This window comes from Micromesistius poutassou (genome assembly GCF_964030765.1).
Source record: "Micromesistius poutassou genome assembly, chromosome: 4".
Classification (NCBI taxonomy): Eukaryota; Metazoa; Chordata; class Actinopteri; order Gadiformes; family Gadidae; genus Micromesistius; species Micromesistius poutassou.
In genome coordinates, this window is record NC_140274.1 from 14,967,616 (window position 1) to 14,984,860 (window position 17,245).

General features: G+C 48.1%; 2 protein-coding genes across 2 annotated transcripts; one reads left to right on the forward strand and one right to left on the reverse strand.

Moving 5' to 3' along the window:
• Positions 1-454: 454 nt before the first annotated feature.
• Positions 455-2,595, forward strand: LOC311341861 (uncharacterized protein). Its single transcript, XM_084466678.1, has 2 exons — positions 455-742; positions 1,332-2,595. The coding sequence occupies exons 1-2, from the start codon at positions 499-501 to the stop codon at positions 1,472-1,474; spliced, it is 387 nt and encodes a 128-aa protein (XP_084322804.1). The 5' UTR covers positions 455-498; the 3' UTR covers positions 1,475-2,595.
• A 3,255-nt stretch (positions 2,596-5,850) lies between these two features.
• LOC311341537 (uncharacterized protein) lies at positions 5,851-6,938 on the reverse strand (the record flags this gene model as incomplete). Its single annotated transcript, XM_084466366.1, has 2 exons — positions 5,851-6,218; positions 6,890-6,938. 2 exons carry the CDS (start codon positions 6,936-6,938, stop codon positions 5,851-5,853), a joined length of 417 nt encoding a protein of 138 aa, XP_084322492.1.
• Between the last annotated feature and the right edge of the window lie 10,307 nt (positions 6,939-17,245).

Here is a 17,245-nt window from a genome sequence, read left to right on the forward strand (position 1 = left end):
GGGGCCCTCAGCTAGCAGATGGTTGCATGGTTGTTCTTAATGGAAGCAGTTTTTTCTCTTTTCTCTCTCTCTCTCTCTCTCTGTCTGTCTCTCTCTGTCTCTCTCTCTCTCTCTGTCTCTCTCTCTCTCTCTCTCTCTCTCTCTCTCTCTTTTTTTTCTTCTTCTTAATTTGAGTCAATTTAAAAAGCTCTATAGGCATGGGTACATCTATAAAGTGAAATAAGATACAACAATGAAAAAATGCAATGGGCAAAAATACAATTTAAATGGTGAAAAGTACTGAACTCAGTTTAAACATTCTCTCTCTCTCTCTCTCTCTCTCTCTCTCTCTCTCTCTCTCTCTCTCTCTCTCCCTCTCCTCTCCCTCTCTCTCTCTACCCCCCCCCCCCCCCCCCCCCTGCTCTCTCTACCTCTCCCCGGCTCTCTTTACCTCTCCCTCTCTCTCCCAAGGTGTTACACCAAGACCAACGGACCTTCTCCTCCAGCACCTTGCCCCTGATGCACCGCGCCGGCCCCTGCCCCCAGCAGGAGGGCCTGGAGATGGTGCCGCTGGGCCAGGTGTCCGGGACGACCACGACCACGCCCCGCCCCGGGGCCCCCGACACCCAGCCGGGCCCCGAGGATCGCGAGGGGGGGGCCACGTCGGACCAGGACCCGGACGGGGACTCTGGGACCTCCCAGGATTCCCTCTGTCTAGAGGTGGGGGTCAACGAGAAGCACTGCCCCCCGCTTGTTGACACTGGTGAGAAGAGCCCTGGTCCTTACAGTGGATTAATTATGTTTATTAGTCTTTTATTGAACCGTTACATATACAGAGGTTGGTCTCCAAACAAATAGTGAAAATATTGATTACACTTGACACACTACAATAAGGGTACGTTTATTGACCGCTAATTGGATTTGGGGGTAGATGATAGGGACTAACAATAGTAGTTGGATTTGGGGGGTTGATGATAGTGACTTACCCTAGTGGTTGGATTTGGGGGTAGATGATAGTGACTTACCCTAGTGGTTGGATTTGGGGGTAGATGATAGTGACTTACCCTAGTGGTTGGATTTGGGGGTAGATGATAGTGACTTACCCTAGTGGTTGGATTTGGGGGTAGATGATAGTGACTTACCCTAGTGGTTGGATTTGGGGGTAGATGATAGTGACTTACCCTAGTGGTTGGATTTGGGGGTAGATGATAGTGACTTACCCTAGTGGTGGATTTGGGGGTAGATGATAGTGAGTAACCTTAGTGGTTGGAATGGGGTTGTATAAAAGTGGTTGGATTTGGGGGTAGTGGATGAGGATGGTGACTAACCCCCTCTGCTCCTCTCCTGTGCAGCTGAGGAGGAGTTGCGGAGCCTGGACATGGACAGCACCGTGGTCCGCTGGGACTCCCTGGGCCTAGGGGACCTGGACTGCAACGAGAAGCCCGGCTGGATCTCCAACAACACCACGGCCACAGAGCTCATCCAGCAGGTCTGATCCAAGACGGCCTCTTCAGGACCTTGAGATCCAGACCTGTTCCGTAGGACGTTGGGTTCCGAACCCGTTCTGTAGGACCCTTGAGATCCAAACCGGATCTCTCTAGGACCCTTGAGATCCAAACCGGATCTCTGTAGGACCCTTGAGATCCGAACTCGTTCTGTTGGACTTTGAGATCCAAAACCCTTTCTGTAGGACCTTGAGATCCAAACCCGTTCTGCAGAACCTTGAGATCCAAACCCATTCTGTAGAACGTTGAGATCCAAACCCGTTCTGTAGAACCTTGGGATCCAAACCCGTTCTGTAGAACCCTGGGATCCAAACCCGTTCTGTAGAACCCTGGGATCCAAACCCGTCGTGTAGGACGTTGTGATCCGAGCCTGCTCAGCGGGAGGACGTCTGCTCCCTGCCCAGGCCGACAGACCGCCACACCAAAGAGAGACACACGCTCCCCCTGCCTCCACCGCCGCTGCGGAGAGACAAGATGGCAGACGTCTCCCGGAGCCCAGAATAAGACTTGTGGGAAGACGTGCAGGCCCAGCGCTGGCCCTGCTCAGAGACACTGTGCTTCAGTGACAGGCCGTGGGGCACTGAACCCTCCCTCTCCTTCTCTGCTCCTCTCTCTCTCTCTCTCTCTCTCTCTCTCTCTCTCTCTCTCTCTCTCTCTCTCGCGCGCTTCGGACTGAGATGTCGGAGAATGACAGGAGAGAAAAAAAAGGAAAGAGACTCAGCGTGACAAAGTGAGCTTGACGGAGACGAAATCCAGACTGGGAGATAAAAAGCGATCAGCAGAACGTAAAAAAAAAAAAAGACGTTTGTTGCTCCGAGGGCGACGAATTTATTTCCACGTGGAGGGAAAGATGTTCTTCAAAGACTATTAAAAAAACAAACTCTTTAGATGGCCTATTTATTTTTTTCTAGTAGTAAAATATTATTTCATATGAATGTATCAAAAAACAGTTTTGTCTTTTATATTATTTATGCCTTTCCCGGGATGAGAAATGTGTCTTTATGTTTTGCCCTTGTGTTCTTTTGGCGCCCCACGCATTGAGGATGGAAGTGGTTAGCGATCTTACATGTACAAAGTTTTGTAATAATATAAAGAGAAGTTATGGAAGAGTAAACCAGAGTGGCGTGTTTTTCTCTCTTCTCGATCCCTCGTCACCTTGACTCAGATCAAGGGTTGAATTTTGAGTTATTTGATCCACAGTTAAATATGTTTTGTCCTTTGTTTGATGAAGTTACAGCTGTGATTTTGCAACTGACAAAAGTGCTTGATTCTTCACGTTGTACACTTAAAAAACGTAAAAGATATCCACAGACAAATAAACAACCAAAAGAGTCCTCTGCCATGGATTAAATTACATGAGATTAAGACCAATAATTAATGAATGGACCTCTAATAATATACGGTTGGGATTAGAGTGCTGATATGAACAGTTAATCCATATATTACATAGACATCATAGAGACTGCAGAAGTCAGTGATCTGATATGTGCGTTGTGTGTGTGGTGATCGCTCCTCTGTGTCGTATATCGCATTTATGCACGTATACTATGTAGACATTACTTGAAAAAAAGTCGTGTGATGGATAACACGTGGCTAGGGAGGAGGAGGAGGGGGAGGGACACATCGGTTCAATAACGGGACCTGGTGCTTATGTCGTGGCGTGGCCGCCTCCTGTCTGTCGCCTGTCTGCCGAGCCGTTGGCCGGCGGGGCCTGCCTCTCCCCCCGGGCATCGAGTGAGCCTGGCAACAGGCCTCCTCCTCTGGTCCACAGGGATATTCCTGGCAGCGCCCGGGCCGCCGCCTGCCCACAGCTCGGCCGCGGGACGGGCTCTTCCGTCTGTTATTCTTAGCGGGGAGTCAGACTGCTTGTCTGTCGCAGCTCGCCGTGTTTGGCTGCCTGCTCGGCGCTAACCTCCGCTGTTTCCCAGAGCAGAGGAGTCCGCCCGATGGCTCCCAGGAACACGTTGGCCCCGTTCGCTCTTTGTGGTGTTGTGTATTTACATGACTGAGGCCGGGGCCCTGTTTTCCAAAACATTAGACATTAGGACACTGAGAAGCCATTGTTTGGTGGACTAATCCCTTCGAAGTTGTCTTTCAGCGACCTTTGAGGCAGACTTGTCCGGGGGTCGCAGGAATGTCTCGCAGTGAGTCAGAGTGCGGTGCTGGCCGGGCCCCCAGCGACCCGACATCAGGAACACAAGGGGAGGAGGAGGAGGACAATGGGAAGGAAATGAAGCTGGCATTGAAAGAGAAATAGCCCGGGGACAGAGTTAGAGAGAATGGGAGAGAGTTAGAGAGAGAGAAGATGCTGACAGATGCTGGCTAGCTCTCTGTCTCCCATGTCTGTGGGTCGGCGCCTTCCCTCCACTGAGCCATGCAGCCTCAGTCCTGGAGCTAACGTCCTACGCACTATATCCTGCGTCCTACGCACTGCATTCTATAGCCTACACCCTACACCTTACACCTAGCATCCTACACGCTATTTATTATACATTCTTCACACTGTATCCTGTATCCTACACACTACATCCTATATCCTTCACACCTTGCACCCTGAACCTTGCATCCTACACACTATATCCTATATCCTACATGCAACAGCCAATATGCTAAAACCTACATCCTGCACTATAATGTAAACCTTCAGCCCAATGTCCCTCGGCCTACACCCTGCCCCCTACAACCTCTATACCTTACAGTACACCCTACATCCTCCACACTATATCCTACACCATACCATGCACACTATAACCTGCATCCTGTACCCTACACCCAACAGCCTACAGCCACAACCTATACCTCACACCCTACATGCACACTCCAACCTTTACCCTTCCTTCATCCACCCTACATCCTCCACCCTCCACCCCCCTCGGCCGTGCACCCTCTGCTCCACCCGTGCCGAGACGCCCCCTTCGTTAGAGGAGCCCATGGGAACAAGCAAGGTCATTGTCCCCGCTGGCATTCCTTCCCCTTTAACTGCAGAGACGACCTGTTAACACCAGCCCAGCCCTCCCCTCTCCTCCATTATTCCTTAGCCACCACCATCCCCACCTCCCTCCTCCTCCCCCCCCTCCGCCTCCTTCTCCATCACCTCCTCCCCCTCCTCATACTCCCCCAGGGCATCGGTGAAAGAGTGTGAATGTAGTGGATCAGTGGGTTGTTAACCAGCCTAATAGAGGGACTTGGAGCCACTCACACAGCACTGTAGCGTTCCCATGTTCCCGCTCCCAGCGCCGTTCTCTGGGAGCCCCCCCTGCTAATGATCGGGGCTTTTCGTCGGCATGGTAACACGTGTCGGCCAATCAGGGATCCTTCTCTTTCTTCACCTGAGGGAGGTCTAGTGGGTGTTGTTGTGTGTGTAAGTGCGTATGTGATACACACCCACACGTCCTCGTACGAGTCACATAGCCCAAGATCAACTGTTGATTTTTTTTTGCAGCAATAGCTTGTAATTCCCCTAAAATGTGCTCATTGAGCGGCTGTGCAGGGTTAAGCTTTTCCCTCTCGTCTCTCTGTGGACAATACGTTTAATAATTTCGTAGCCTCCAAATCAATAAATGCGGTCTATTATGAACATCTTGGAGACCGTATTTACATATTGATGCCGAAGGCCACACACACACGACAGCTTAAACAAGTTTCAAACATAACTTTGCAGACAGCTCTATTCATCATCAGCTCTTTAGTAACTCCGTTCCCTGCCATGTGCAATGGTGTGTTTAGCTTCCCTGGATGACTTGGTGAGCAGGCTTCTTTTTCCCCTTGGATTTTAAGTATCTGTCATGTTAAAAGAATCACCGCACTCTGGTTTACCTTGGGTCCTAGGAGCTCCTGGCCTCCAGCAACTCACACTTTATTATTCAAATATCTGTCAAACTGCTTTAATATATGTAATAGTCAAATCCAGCCCTGTTCGGTGGATGTTTTTGGAATAGTATTGTACAAGGAATGATGGAAAATCTGACTTTTTACTTTTTGAATAAATATTGCAAATTGAGTATTGAAGCAAACCTTTTCTTAAGGTCAGAAACGGCATGGTCTTGTTCAACCACCATCAACATGACTTCAATCAACAACAGACCATAATCAAGACAATACTATTTTCTCACACGGCAACCCAAAAGAAACAAAACCACAGCCTGGACAAAAGAAATGTTGCTTTCAGAGACATACCGTACATAAATATACGCACGCACAAACATCCACACACACACTCACACACACCCACACCCTATAATAATAACTTTAATGACATGATATCAGAATACATTGAAAATCATAACTAGCAGACAGTCTACACATACACACACACACACACACACACACACACACACACACACACATCGGACACAGGAAGTCTCCATCAGTCTTTCTCTTCCTCCACGTCCAGCCGGGTGATGTAGAAGGTGATGCGCGCGCCGTCCTCTACGTCATACAGCGCCTGGCAGGTGTAGGTGCCCTGGGCCTCCACCTGCAGCTCCGTCAGCACCAGGGTGGTGGAGTTTAGGGGAACGCTCATCCGGGCGGAGCGGTGAGACCGCGGTTGGAGTTTGGCGCCGTGGCCATAGTTGTAGGCCAGCGCCACACTGTCTTCGGACCCCGCGCCGCTGTAGGCCCACACGTAGATGGTGGGAAGGGTGGGGCCGCAGTCCAAGGTGACGGAGCCCCCCGCGGTGGCGTTGACCTGCAGGTGGATGTACTCCACCTCCTGGGGGTCCAGGATCTCCAGACCTGGGAAGAGTTTTACGACAGACCATAATACTAAAACACAGATCCGACGCATGGTTGGGGTTCCACTTCGGGATCACTAGATTAATATTAATACATAGATCAATTAATACATGGATAAGTTCTGAACACATATATGACTTTTACAGATCCTGAAGCAAAATCACGTTTTCCAGCAGTATTCTGATTTGCATAACAAAAAGAGAGAAAAGACACAACTTAGAAGACATAGCAAAAAGAAGAAGAAAGACAGCCGGAGAAACCAGTTATATTTAGCATTACATTCTGTGGTTCTAAAGGGGAAGAAATGTTTAGCCTTTTGTTTATGTTTCAGCCCAGGAACTTTTTCCTCTCTTGGAACCTCAACAATGCCTCAGATGTTTATTATCACGGCCTGTAATAAAACAGTCCTTGCAATTTATTAGGAATCGGGACAAAGCCAACTGTGAAAGATGGATATTATGGGACATAATCAAACACACTCCTTGTTGATCTCGTCAAGGCCCTATTTGTTGAAACCATATATTGCATTTCCCTCTGTCTCTCCACACTATAGTATATGATATGATGATAATAAAACATGGCTTGATAAAGAGGTACTGTACCCAGGTGTACCATCCAGTCTACCCTACAGATGGATGTATCAGTGGTTATGGGCTAGAGCTGGCCCTTACCTTGCAGCTGGGTCGCCAGGGAACAGAGCAGCAAGCCAAAACACAGCATGATTCAGCTCTTGAGATGCCACAAAACTTTGATCCTTGATTGGAGGAGATACACGAAGGCTGGTTTTTTTTGCGGTCTTTTTTTCAAAGCATATCCCAGTAATAACAGACCGTATCTGCTTCTGTCCTGAACTGAGGGCAACAGAGTAAGCCTGGAAAACAGAGACAAGAGGGAAGGAATGTTCTGGAGTACCTCTGCAACTGGCACCACTTTTAAATTATTCATCCCTGTTTCCGTCTCCACATTAGCACGCAAGCAAAGCCAGGCCAAAGGCAAACAAGAGGGTGTAGGGTGTCGGGACGGTCCCGCCAATTCGCTTCATCTATTATTCAAGGGACTGGAGGCACGCGATTGTACCCAACATTAATGGGAGTAGGTTGTTCCGGTAATTGTCTAACTGATCGCACATATGATGAATGAGCAGGTACTTTTTATTTTGTTTTTGTCAGTGGGGGCGCCACTGTTAAAGATTCTCAATGGGTTACAAAGTTTGGGAACCACCAGCCTTTAGTGGTAAGGGTGTTTGACTCCCAGCTGAAAGGTTCTGGGTTCGAATCCCAATGTTTGCATCGGTCTAACCTGTAGGCATCCTTGATCAAGATGTCCTGGTATAACCCCTTGCTGCTCATCAGAGACATGGATCCATAAAAAGTCACTGTTAGTCCCGTCACATGAAAACATCTGCGAAATGACTAAACAGCAACTAGTAAAAATATCTCAATAGCTTCCTCCATGAAACGAGCTGCTGCGCGATAGGTAAATAGGGCTGGGCTCTTTTATTATAGATCTCATTACAGGACTGCAGCTGCAGCAGTAACCCTCCACCGATTTTTAATGAAAGTTCTGATTTCGCTGAGACTTCCATTTTAGGGACGGACCTCCATCAAGGACCTCTGGGAGTGGGAGTGAGGACCAGAGTGTCTCATGGAGGCTCTAGGCATGCTGTAACAAACAGGGTCTAGATACATGAAATACATATCCAGGATTAATGTATGGATGTTAGCACGCTTAAATGACACTTACGCTACAGCATAAGCGCGCATAAGCTCATATAGCTCTCATGTTGCTATAGCTCTGGCAGGGAAGGGGGCAGGATATGTTTCTGACCCACATGAAATAGTTTGATCCCATGAATGTCCCCAGCCTTGTGGGCGTCCATTTTGCTAAGAGCTGAATAGCAAAAAAGTTGAATGTATACATAGGTGATATTTCGCCTGACATGAGTGCACCTCTACCAACCTCTCTTGCTGTCCATGGACCATGATGCATTGCTTTCTCTCAAACCCAAACCCTGATCTTCCCAAATTCAACACTAAACCACAACCAGCTCTAACCCAATACCTACATTTGAAATAAACTGATCCATTGTGAATTGTTTACAAACCAACCATTGATATATTCTTCATACAAACCTAACCATCATCACAAATATAATACCTTGACGAAACCAAGTCCTGATGCATCCTGGGAAATCAACCACCAGATAAATCCTCTTGTTATAGTCATCCCCCAGCCACCATAACATAGTCAGCGGTTATTTTTCCCAGAAGTCTTAGCTGCTGTGTGGTCCTGCCGTGGGGGGGAGCGGGGGGGGGGGGGGGGGGGGGGCGGGGCTTGAGAGCGGTCCCATAAACCCTCTCCCAGCAGAGCCCGCCCCAGACCGAGCGGCCCAATAAACCCTCTCCCATGGAAGCCCCAGACCGGGGGAGAAGGCTCTAATTAGTCAGGACTTAGTTAGCGTTGAGCTACAGTTTCTGGAGAGGGGGGCACTATAAATAGAGAGCTGCTGGTGGAGGACAGACAAGAGGTAATAAAATGCAAGTATAAAAACACGCTTGTATTCAAGTCTCAGCATGGGTAGGGAGAACGCTGAGTCAAAGTACTTGGAAGGATAATAAGCACATTGTATTGTATTGTGTATACAGTTTCCCCCTTCGGACACACACTGTACTGTTGTATTGTTGCCTTATTAACATCATTAATCATGCAAGGGAACTTTCTCTGCTGTATATATTTATCATAAAACATGGAACAAAGAGAAAGGTATTCAAATGGCTATGACATAATGATTGAAGTTCATTAGACACATAATTACAATCAAAAGTTTCAGTATAATATAACCAATGCGTTATTTCCACTGATAAAACCAGAAAATACAGCCTTTATATGGTCTCACAACTGTAATATGTTTTAGTATGCAATAAAACATTGTGTGTGTTTGTGTGTGTGTGTGTGTGTGTGTGTGTGTGTGTGTGTGTGTATGTGTGTGTGTGTGTGTGTGTGTGTGTGTGTGCGTGTGTGCGTGTGTGTGTGTGTATATAACAAACAGCAAGCCAAGTACTGAAGAGGTGAACGAATGTGTGATTTGTAATGAATGAGTATAAAGCTGTCTTTGAGAGCTAGTGCCTGCTGGATTCTTGGGTGGTGAAACATGGGCCCTGTTTTGATGAGTCAGAGTGTGTGTGTGTGTGTGTGTGTGTGTGTGTGTGTGTCCGTGCATGTGTGCGTGTGTGTGTTCAAATGTTTGTGTGTGAATATGTGTGTGCACGTATCTGTATGTGTATGCATGTATCTGAGTGCAAGTGCGTCGCCAACTGGGAATGCGGGGGAAGATCAGGTGAGGGGAGAATGAGAGCTGTTTAAAGTGTAAAGGTGTAAGATTCTCCCGAGCATCTGAGCACCGTCAACGCCAACAGCCGGTGTGTATGGAAGGCCCCGGAGCCCGGGGGACAAATTCACCATCCATCAGCTGATGCTGCGGCTAAAATGGACGTTCGTATGAGCAGGGAGAGACAGGTATGACTAAACAGAAATAAGTTATCTCTGTTTATGTTCAAGCTGTTGCAAAAGTGGACGAGGACACGGAACAAAAACAAATACTGTGTTGCAACTCCCCAGACCTCTTCTGCTCACGTTAGCCTAAAAACACGCCATGTTGTTGGGAGAAGAGGATGCGTGTGGAAATGATTGGGTGCTTGGGAGGGAGGAGGGGAGATGGGGAGGGGCGAGAGGGAGGGAGGGAGGGTGGGAGAGGAGTGGACCAAGAGAAGAGGAGGGAGGGAGGGAGAGAGGGAGGGGAGGTGTGTTTCGTGGGGCTCTTGTCTTATCTGGATCCTCTTTAGGCCAGTAAAAGCTTGCAGGTGTAACTCTGCTTTGAGGAGATGTGTTTGTGGGCACAGCTCCAGCTTGTCTTTCTCGGTCTCTGCTTCTTGGCACGAGATGAGAGGTCTGCGAGCAGAGAGCAGGATCAGCCAATGGGAGCAGAGCGCGTGTCGCCGATAGCACAGCGGAACCATTACCATCTGACCCCGTCACCCGAGCATGTGCCACCCGCTCAGAGGGTGGCTTGTGTGTGTGTGTGTGTGTGCGTTTGTCTATGCCTGTGTATCTGTAGTGGTACCTGTGACTTTGACTGTGTATTCTTGTGTGAGTGTGCATGCATGTATGGGTACACGCGTGTGTGCGCATGTTATCTGAACGTGTGTGTAGTGTTTAGGTGTAGTACCTTTGCATCCTTGGCTGTGCATCGGAATGTGCATCGATGTTTACTTGTGCATGCATGCATGTGTGTTCATGTGTGTGCGTTTTTATGTGCGCATGTGTTTTTATGTGTGTGTGTGTGTGTGTGTGTGTCCTTGCCAGCGGCACGGTGCTCCATGTAGCGTCAGTTGCACCAGGTGCCTTCATGCCCTGTCATTAGATCGCTCATTAATACAGCCATTGTTGCAGTGGGAGCGAACTGCCGGTCCCCCACCCCCCCCCCACCCCCCCCCACCCCACCCCAAAGGACCACCTGCACTGGAATGCGTGGCTCACTTTTAATAGGAAGTGATTCAGTCAGCTCGGGGAGGGCCTTCCACAGCTCTAACAGCACACACGTGTGCCCGTGCCTCACCGTCAAGCAAGCACAACTTTTGGCTCCTACTCGTCACGCACAAAGTGCAAGGCCCGTGCACGGCCCGTGCACGTTTCCCCCGGCCCCTCAGTAGATCTTATGGATCTTGAGTGATACATTTAGGATTCAGCTGTACTCCCGCCGCTCCATTCAGTACCAGTATAGTTGCATGCTGGCTGCAGCTGCACGATTCCTTTGCTCTGTTAACCACAACCACCGCCGCCGCCACCCCTCCCTCCATCCCTCCCTCCACCACTCCCTCCACCACTCCCTGTCCTCTTCTTTTCTCTTTCTTTCTGTTTCTTTCTATTCTTGGTTTCCGTACAGGACCACACAGCGAGGGAGCAGGGAGGGGAGGGGGAGGAGGAAGGGGAGGAAGGGGAGGAGAGAGGGGAAAAGGGGTCTGTTTTGCTCCTCTGGCTGCTGTACATTAGCCAGCCTACCATACTGTACTGTACTCTGCCAGGCTGGCGGTGGACGGCGCTGGCTGGGGTCGGGGTTGGCTATGGAAGGGGGTGGCTCGGGAAGGGGCTGGCTGGCGGTTGGTTGGCTGCTGGCTGGCTGGCGGTTGGTTGGCTGCTGGCTGGCTGGCGGTTGGCTGGCTGCTGGGCCGTTTGCTGGTTGCTTAGGAGCAAGGCGGCACTGAGAAGAGTTCCCCTCATAATGTATCCAGACCCCAATCCCCCCCCCCCCCCTGCCTCAGACTGCTGTGAGGTGCTCCCCTGTCCCCTGCAGACACTGTTCAGACTGGTCCCCTGGGACACTGTGAATCACAGCCCAGCTGAGTGGCCTTCGGCTGGGGGACAGAAGCAGGAAGAAGGGCCCCCTTGCTCTCCTGAACAAGGGGGGCCCCTGGGAGTACAGACACAGGAAATGCTGTCAGCACAAGATTTGTGTACGTTAGCTATACTGTAAGTACAGAGATGTGCGCTACAGCTATATGCAACAGCAGTGTGCAGTATAAGTGTCTGTGGATTTATAGTGTGAGATCTCACTTTCACGCATACTCACTTGATGGTTCTATACAGAATGTGTAGTTATGTAAGTATATATATATATATATATATATATATATGAACAATCTCCAACACCTGTAATCCAGTCTCAGCAGCCACTCATGGTGTGTATGCTCTCTTCAGTAAGAAGGGATTCCATGTCTCTCCGATGGAACCAGCCTTGGGAGGGTCTGAACGACCTGCAGGGTCTGAATGGATGAGTTTAACAGGCTTCCAACAGGCCCTGGACACCTGCCACACGCACAGATACACACACACACACACACACACACACACACACACACACACACACACACACACACACACACACACACACACTGGAGTTATTTTGATAAAAGTGTCGATCTGTCTGCCTACTTGTCTTTCTGTCTTTATATCTGTCTTTATGTCTGTCTGTCTGTCTCTCTGTCTGTCTCTCTGTCTGTCTGTCTGTCTGTCTGTTTGTCTGTCTGTCTGCCGGTCATTTGTGTCTTTCATTAAGTGGTCTGGATGATAGTCCAGTGGGTTCGTTTCTTGTTGGGTATTGGGTATGTTACATGACTGTGTTAGATATCTAACTGGGTTAGATAGCCACCTGGGTTAGATTCCCAGCTAGGTTAGACACCAGGCTTCCAGCCACCAGAGTGGGAACCCTCCCGGCCCTCTCCCATCTCCAAGCGAAGCGGGGAGGGTCTCCATGTCCGCGAGAAGCGGCCTGGAAAGACATCAACGAGAGTGGGGGTGGATGGGGGTGGGGGTCTCAGCACCAGAAAGGCCTTCGGCAAACACCATGTGGAGGGGCTTTGGTGGCTAATGTAGCGTGGCGTATTTATGTTGCGCGTGCAGTCCCGACCACTGTCCGTCAGGGTCCAGGAGGCCCATCTGTCACATATAAGACCTGCTCCCGGGACCTTCTAGCACTGAGGACTTCATCTGGAGCTTCCCTGCTGCCCAGCCCCACCATCGCCGGCCCCCCCGCTCCCACCCCCACCCCCCAGCCACCTCTCTTTCTCCCTGAACCCCCAGCCCCTGGCGGTGCTTCTGGTTCAGCTGTTTGCTGTACAGTAGCCTGCCGGTGGAGCTGCTGGTTGCCCGTGAGCAGATGGTCCTTCACAGACCCCTTTGTTTTCTGAGAGTCTCCTGCAGCAGCTGAGGGGTTACGATGCGGTGGGGGGGGGGGGGTAGTTAATGATGTTATAATCATCTTTTATAGTTTTTTTTGTTTTACAGCCCTTCTGTTCTGGCTTCTGAGATGATGAGGTCTGCGCTGGAAGTGATGGCTTCCGGATAACCTGTCTCTGAATATTTTATCACCATGGCGACCGTTGCTCTCTCGTGGTGAGGCGGTCGATTTTGTTTAGTCAGTTAGTTAGTCAGTTAGTTTGTTTTGTTTTTATCCAAACACTAACTTGACATTGTTTTGTAGCAGTCTTTTTTCTCATACATCTCCAATTCCTGCCGTTTGCCCTGTATTAGGGACTTTATTAATGAATACATCCAAAATCAGACCCTTAGTTCAGAGTGGTTAGTCCAACAAACAAATAACCAAAAACCAAATAAGACCCTCGCTGAAGGACTTGACAGGATGGCTGTGTGTAAGAGAAGAGATGAGACGAGCAGGGGTGGATACAGGGTTCCTCTGTAGTGAAGCTGCCCGCCTCACTACCTGAGAGTGGGTCAGTCCTAGTTTATGAGTGTGTAACTTACATCCATTGAAAAACAATGACAGCCGCGTGGACATGGATGTTTCTATTAGCCAGCAGAGCTACAAATCACGCAGCAGCAGCAGCAGCAGCAGCAGCAGCAGCAGCAGGTTTGGACAGTCTGTTCTGCTTGGAGCACTAAGACGAATTAATGCTCCTGCTCCTTCTGTTAGTCTATTGGATTCATCCCATTCTTCCCTTCCCCAACACAAAAAATAAAAAAGTTACTAACTCTTTGATTTCCTTATATGAATGGAGGATTTGTTTAGCATTCAGCGAAAGATATCATCAGAAGGAAACATTGCGGTTGCATAAATCGTGTGCCAACACAAAACATGCAGTGATGGTAAAAGTGTGACCAACATTGTGGACCAGATGTATGTGTAAACCTTTAAAATAGTGTTGTCCCAGACCAGCCCGGAGCCCAAACATGATGTCATGAGGAGGAGGAGGAGGTGGGGACCAGAGTTCCATTATCTCAGCATGACGCTCTGCCACATGACATCATCACCACATGTGACAGTGACTCTGATGTCAACCAATCACACGCCTCTTCACAAATACAGAGGCTACGCACACAAACAACCACACACACACACACACACACACACACACACACACACACACACACACAGAAAAACTAGTCATTTTCAAGATGGCCTGTGAAATTGGCTCGGTGAGTAAAGCCGAGCAGTGAAAGTTGACATTACCGTCTTGGTATTTTCTGCCTTGAATCCTTTGTTGTATTTTTTTTTTGTAAGGTAAAGACATTAAAGCAATACTTCTCTTTTTTCTAAAACAAACTCGAAGCAGAGTGGGGCTGCAGTCATATGGAAGCAGTGTGGGGCTTGTCTCGTAGATAGAAACGATATGAATCGCTCCTGGCAACTCAAATGTCCAGTCTGGGATCAATTACAAAGACAGGCTTCCAAAAGCAAAGAGGGGTGCTGGGACACAAACACACTCTCTACCCTCGTCTGGCCCTGCGCAGGCATGCAGCAACTGCTCGGCTACACACACACATACACACACACACACACACACACACACACACACACACACACACACACACACACACACACACACACACACACACACATACACAATGATGCACATCCATACACATTTTTACACACACACACACACACACACACACACACACACACACACACACACACACACACACACACACACACACACACACACATACAATGATGCACATCCATACACATTTTTACACACACACACACACACACACACACACACACTCTCTCTCTCTCTCTCTCTCTCTCTCTCTCTCTCTCACACACACACACAGAAATGCAGGCCCGCAAAATCAGAGATGCACACAATGTCCCACAAAATGACACCAATTAACACACACATACACACAAATACACTAAACAAACTTGAGCCGGTGACCTGCGGCCTTTCTGGCTGGTGTGATTGGTTGATGTGGCCTTACTGACGGCCCCCTCACACCTGATCTTAACGAGCCAGTGATTGGGATTGGGCCTTCCAGGTAAGGCTCTACCAGCCCCAGCCATTGAGCCACGTTAGGTGGACGGGTGGTGGGGTCGGAACTCTCGTCTGGAGAAATGTAAAAGCCGACAGATTAGGGGTTTCGCACTGAGCACGCTCCAAAGCTTCCTGCTCGGCATCTGTTTCTTGGTAAACCTCTTTACCCAGAATTCCCTTTGTTTCTGTCCCACGAGCACATCTGCCCCCCAGCCACGGTGAGGGACATAAAGAGCATGAAGGGAAAAAACTGAAAGTAAAAAGAAAATCGAGAGGAGTGGTAAGGGGAGAGCGACAGACAGATTGAGAGAGAGAGAGAGAAACAACCAGAGACAAAGAGATTTAATATGATCCAGACTTTCTAGAAGGCTCATTGTGTTTGAGAGAGAGTACACTGCCATAACTACACTTATTGTATTTGACAAGGTGGCAGCCAAGAGCTCATACTTTGTATAGTTTAACCAAGATCACAGCAACACCTTAAGTCTCTGTAACGTCTTTTAGGGTCAGGCTTAAGTTTACAGAGTGCAAGACCTCAGCAGGTGGGCTCGTAAAAGACGAGACCTAATTCTGACTTTGCCCACGCTCTCTCCTTCCCTGCACCCTGTGTTAATGTCAATATACCAAGCTACAATCAGCTGGAAGCTACTTGTTGCTTCATGTTGCCCAATACAACTGTCTGACTGGTAGTTAAATGATGGTACACTGCCAAGGAAAACTGTGTTTTGTTTTTGGCTACCAAAAGAAAGTCATGGGTTAAAATGGAGAATTTTGGCATGTGTTCAAAGGAATTGCATGCATAACCAACAAGATATGACATTTCAAAGTGTACATTTACATAGTATTGCTTTTACATACTGAAAATATTTCAACAAGTGGGACGTCCCTAGAGCCAATATAAAGAACGTGAATGAAGAACCTTAATTTTCCACAGACAGACTCTGGTGTCATCTAGTGTTCAGAGTTGAGAACAGTTCAAAGTTATCTTGGATGTGTAACAATGTAATGGGTTACATAATTTAATTGTGGTGGTTATAACCGCTAATTGTAATCTGAGTCAAAAAATTAATCTTACTTCAATCTGGAACACATTGTAATTTTATAGAATATAAGACATCAATCAGAAATTCTGAAAATAAGCTACACCAATTTGCTTTGTAAGACTAATACACACCATACAGCAGTAGCCTGGGCACCGGACAAATCTGTGAGCTCATGTTTAATGGGCTATTTGCGAAATTGGTCTGGCAATGGCAGGCTAATGTAGCAGCATAATAACAATAAATTAATCAATTGATAAAACAGTCTACTATACATGCTGTATACACAAAACTTCAATTATTTATTTTTGACAGACGTGCACACACTGGCACACACACACACACACACACACACACACACACACACACACACACACACACACACACACACACAAACACACAATATATCTCTAGTGCGATGTCTAGGTAAGTGAGTGAGTGAGTGAGTGAAGCAAGGCTTCCACACACACAATGGCAGGGGGATTGTTGTCACCACAGACACCATTCGTTGCTTGGCAACATAAACATCATCTCTAGCCAACTCTAAAATCGAATCTAATGATGGTGAGATTCCGGCAGTCAGGCAGAGAGAGCGAGAGATGGAGAGAGGGAGAGAGAGTTAGAGAGTGGGGTAGAGGGGTGCAAAGAGATGGGAAGATGAAGGGTGATGGCATAGAGATTGATGGAGAGAGAGCAGAACGGGGGAGAGAGAGAGACAAAGACAAAGAGAGATAGAATGGGATAGAGATGGATAGAGATGGATAAAGAGAGAGGGAGATACAGAGAAAGAGAAATGGGGGGAGATGGATAGAGATAGATTGAGGGAGAGAGGGGACCAGATAGCAAACAAGGGATAGAGAAAGAGATAGCAGAATCTCGACACACACTTCTAAGCTCCCAAAACGTAGAAGAATACAAGGTGGGAAGTAGGATCGGAGATGAGGAACAAATCTTTTTCTCTTTAACGAGACCACCAAGGCTGTCTGTGATGCTGTTAAGCTCCTTGGGTCTGAAGACTCTAGTTTTTTTAATGTTTAATTTGTTTTGAATAATATATTTTTCAATTAATCTGTGCATTTTTTATTTAACTATTATCCTGAAAAAAGTACAATTATAATTTAACAAAGCCTACTGAGAAGCCAACAAGTGTAATGGG

Excerpts from the sequence above, each read along its gene's own strand:
- LOC311341861 (XM_084466678.1), top strand. The coding sequence starts at position 499 with ATGCACCGCGCCGGCCCCTGCCCCCAGCAGGAGGGCCTGGAGATGGTG. Across the intron at positions 743-1,331 it reads CCCCCCGCTTGTTGACACTG|CTGAGGAGGAGTTGCGGAGC; the intron begins GTGAGAAGAGCC and ends TCTCCTGTGCAG.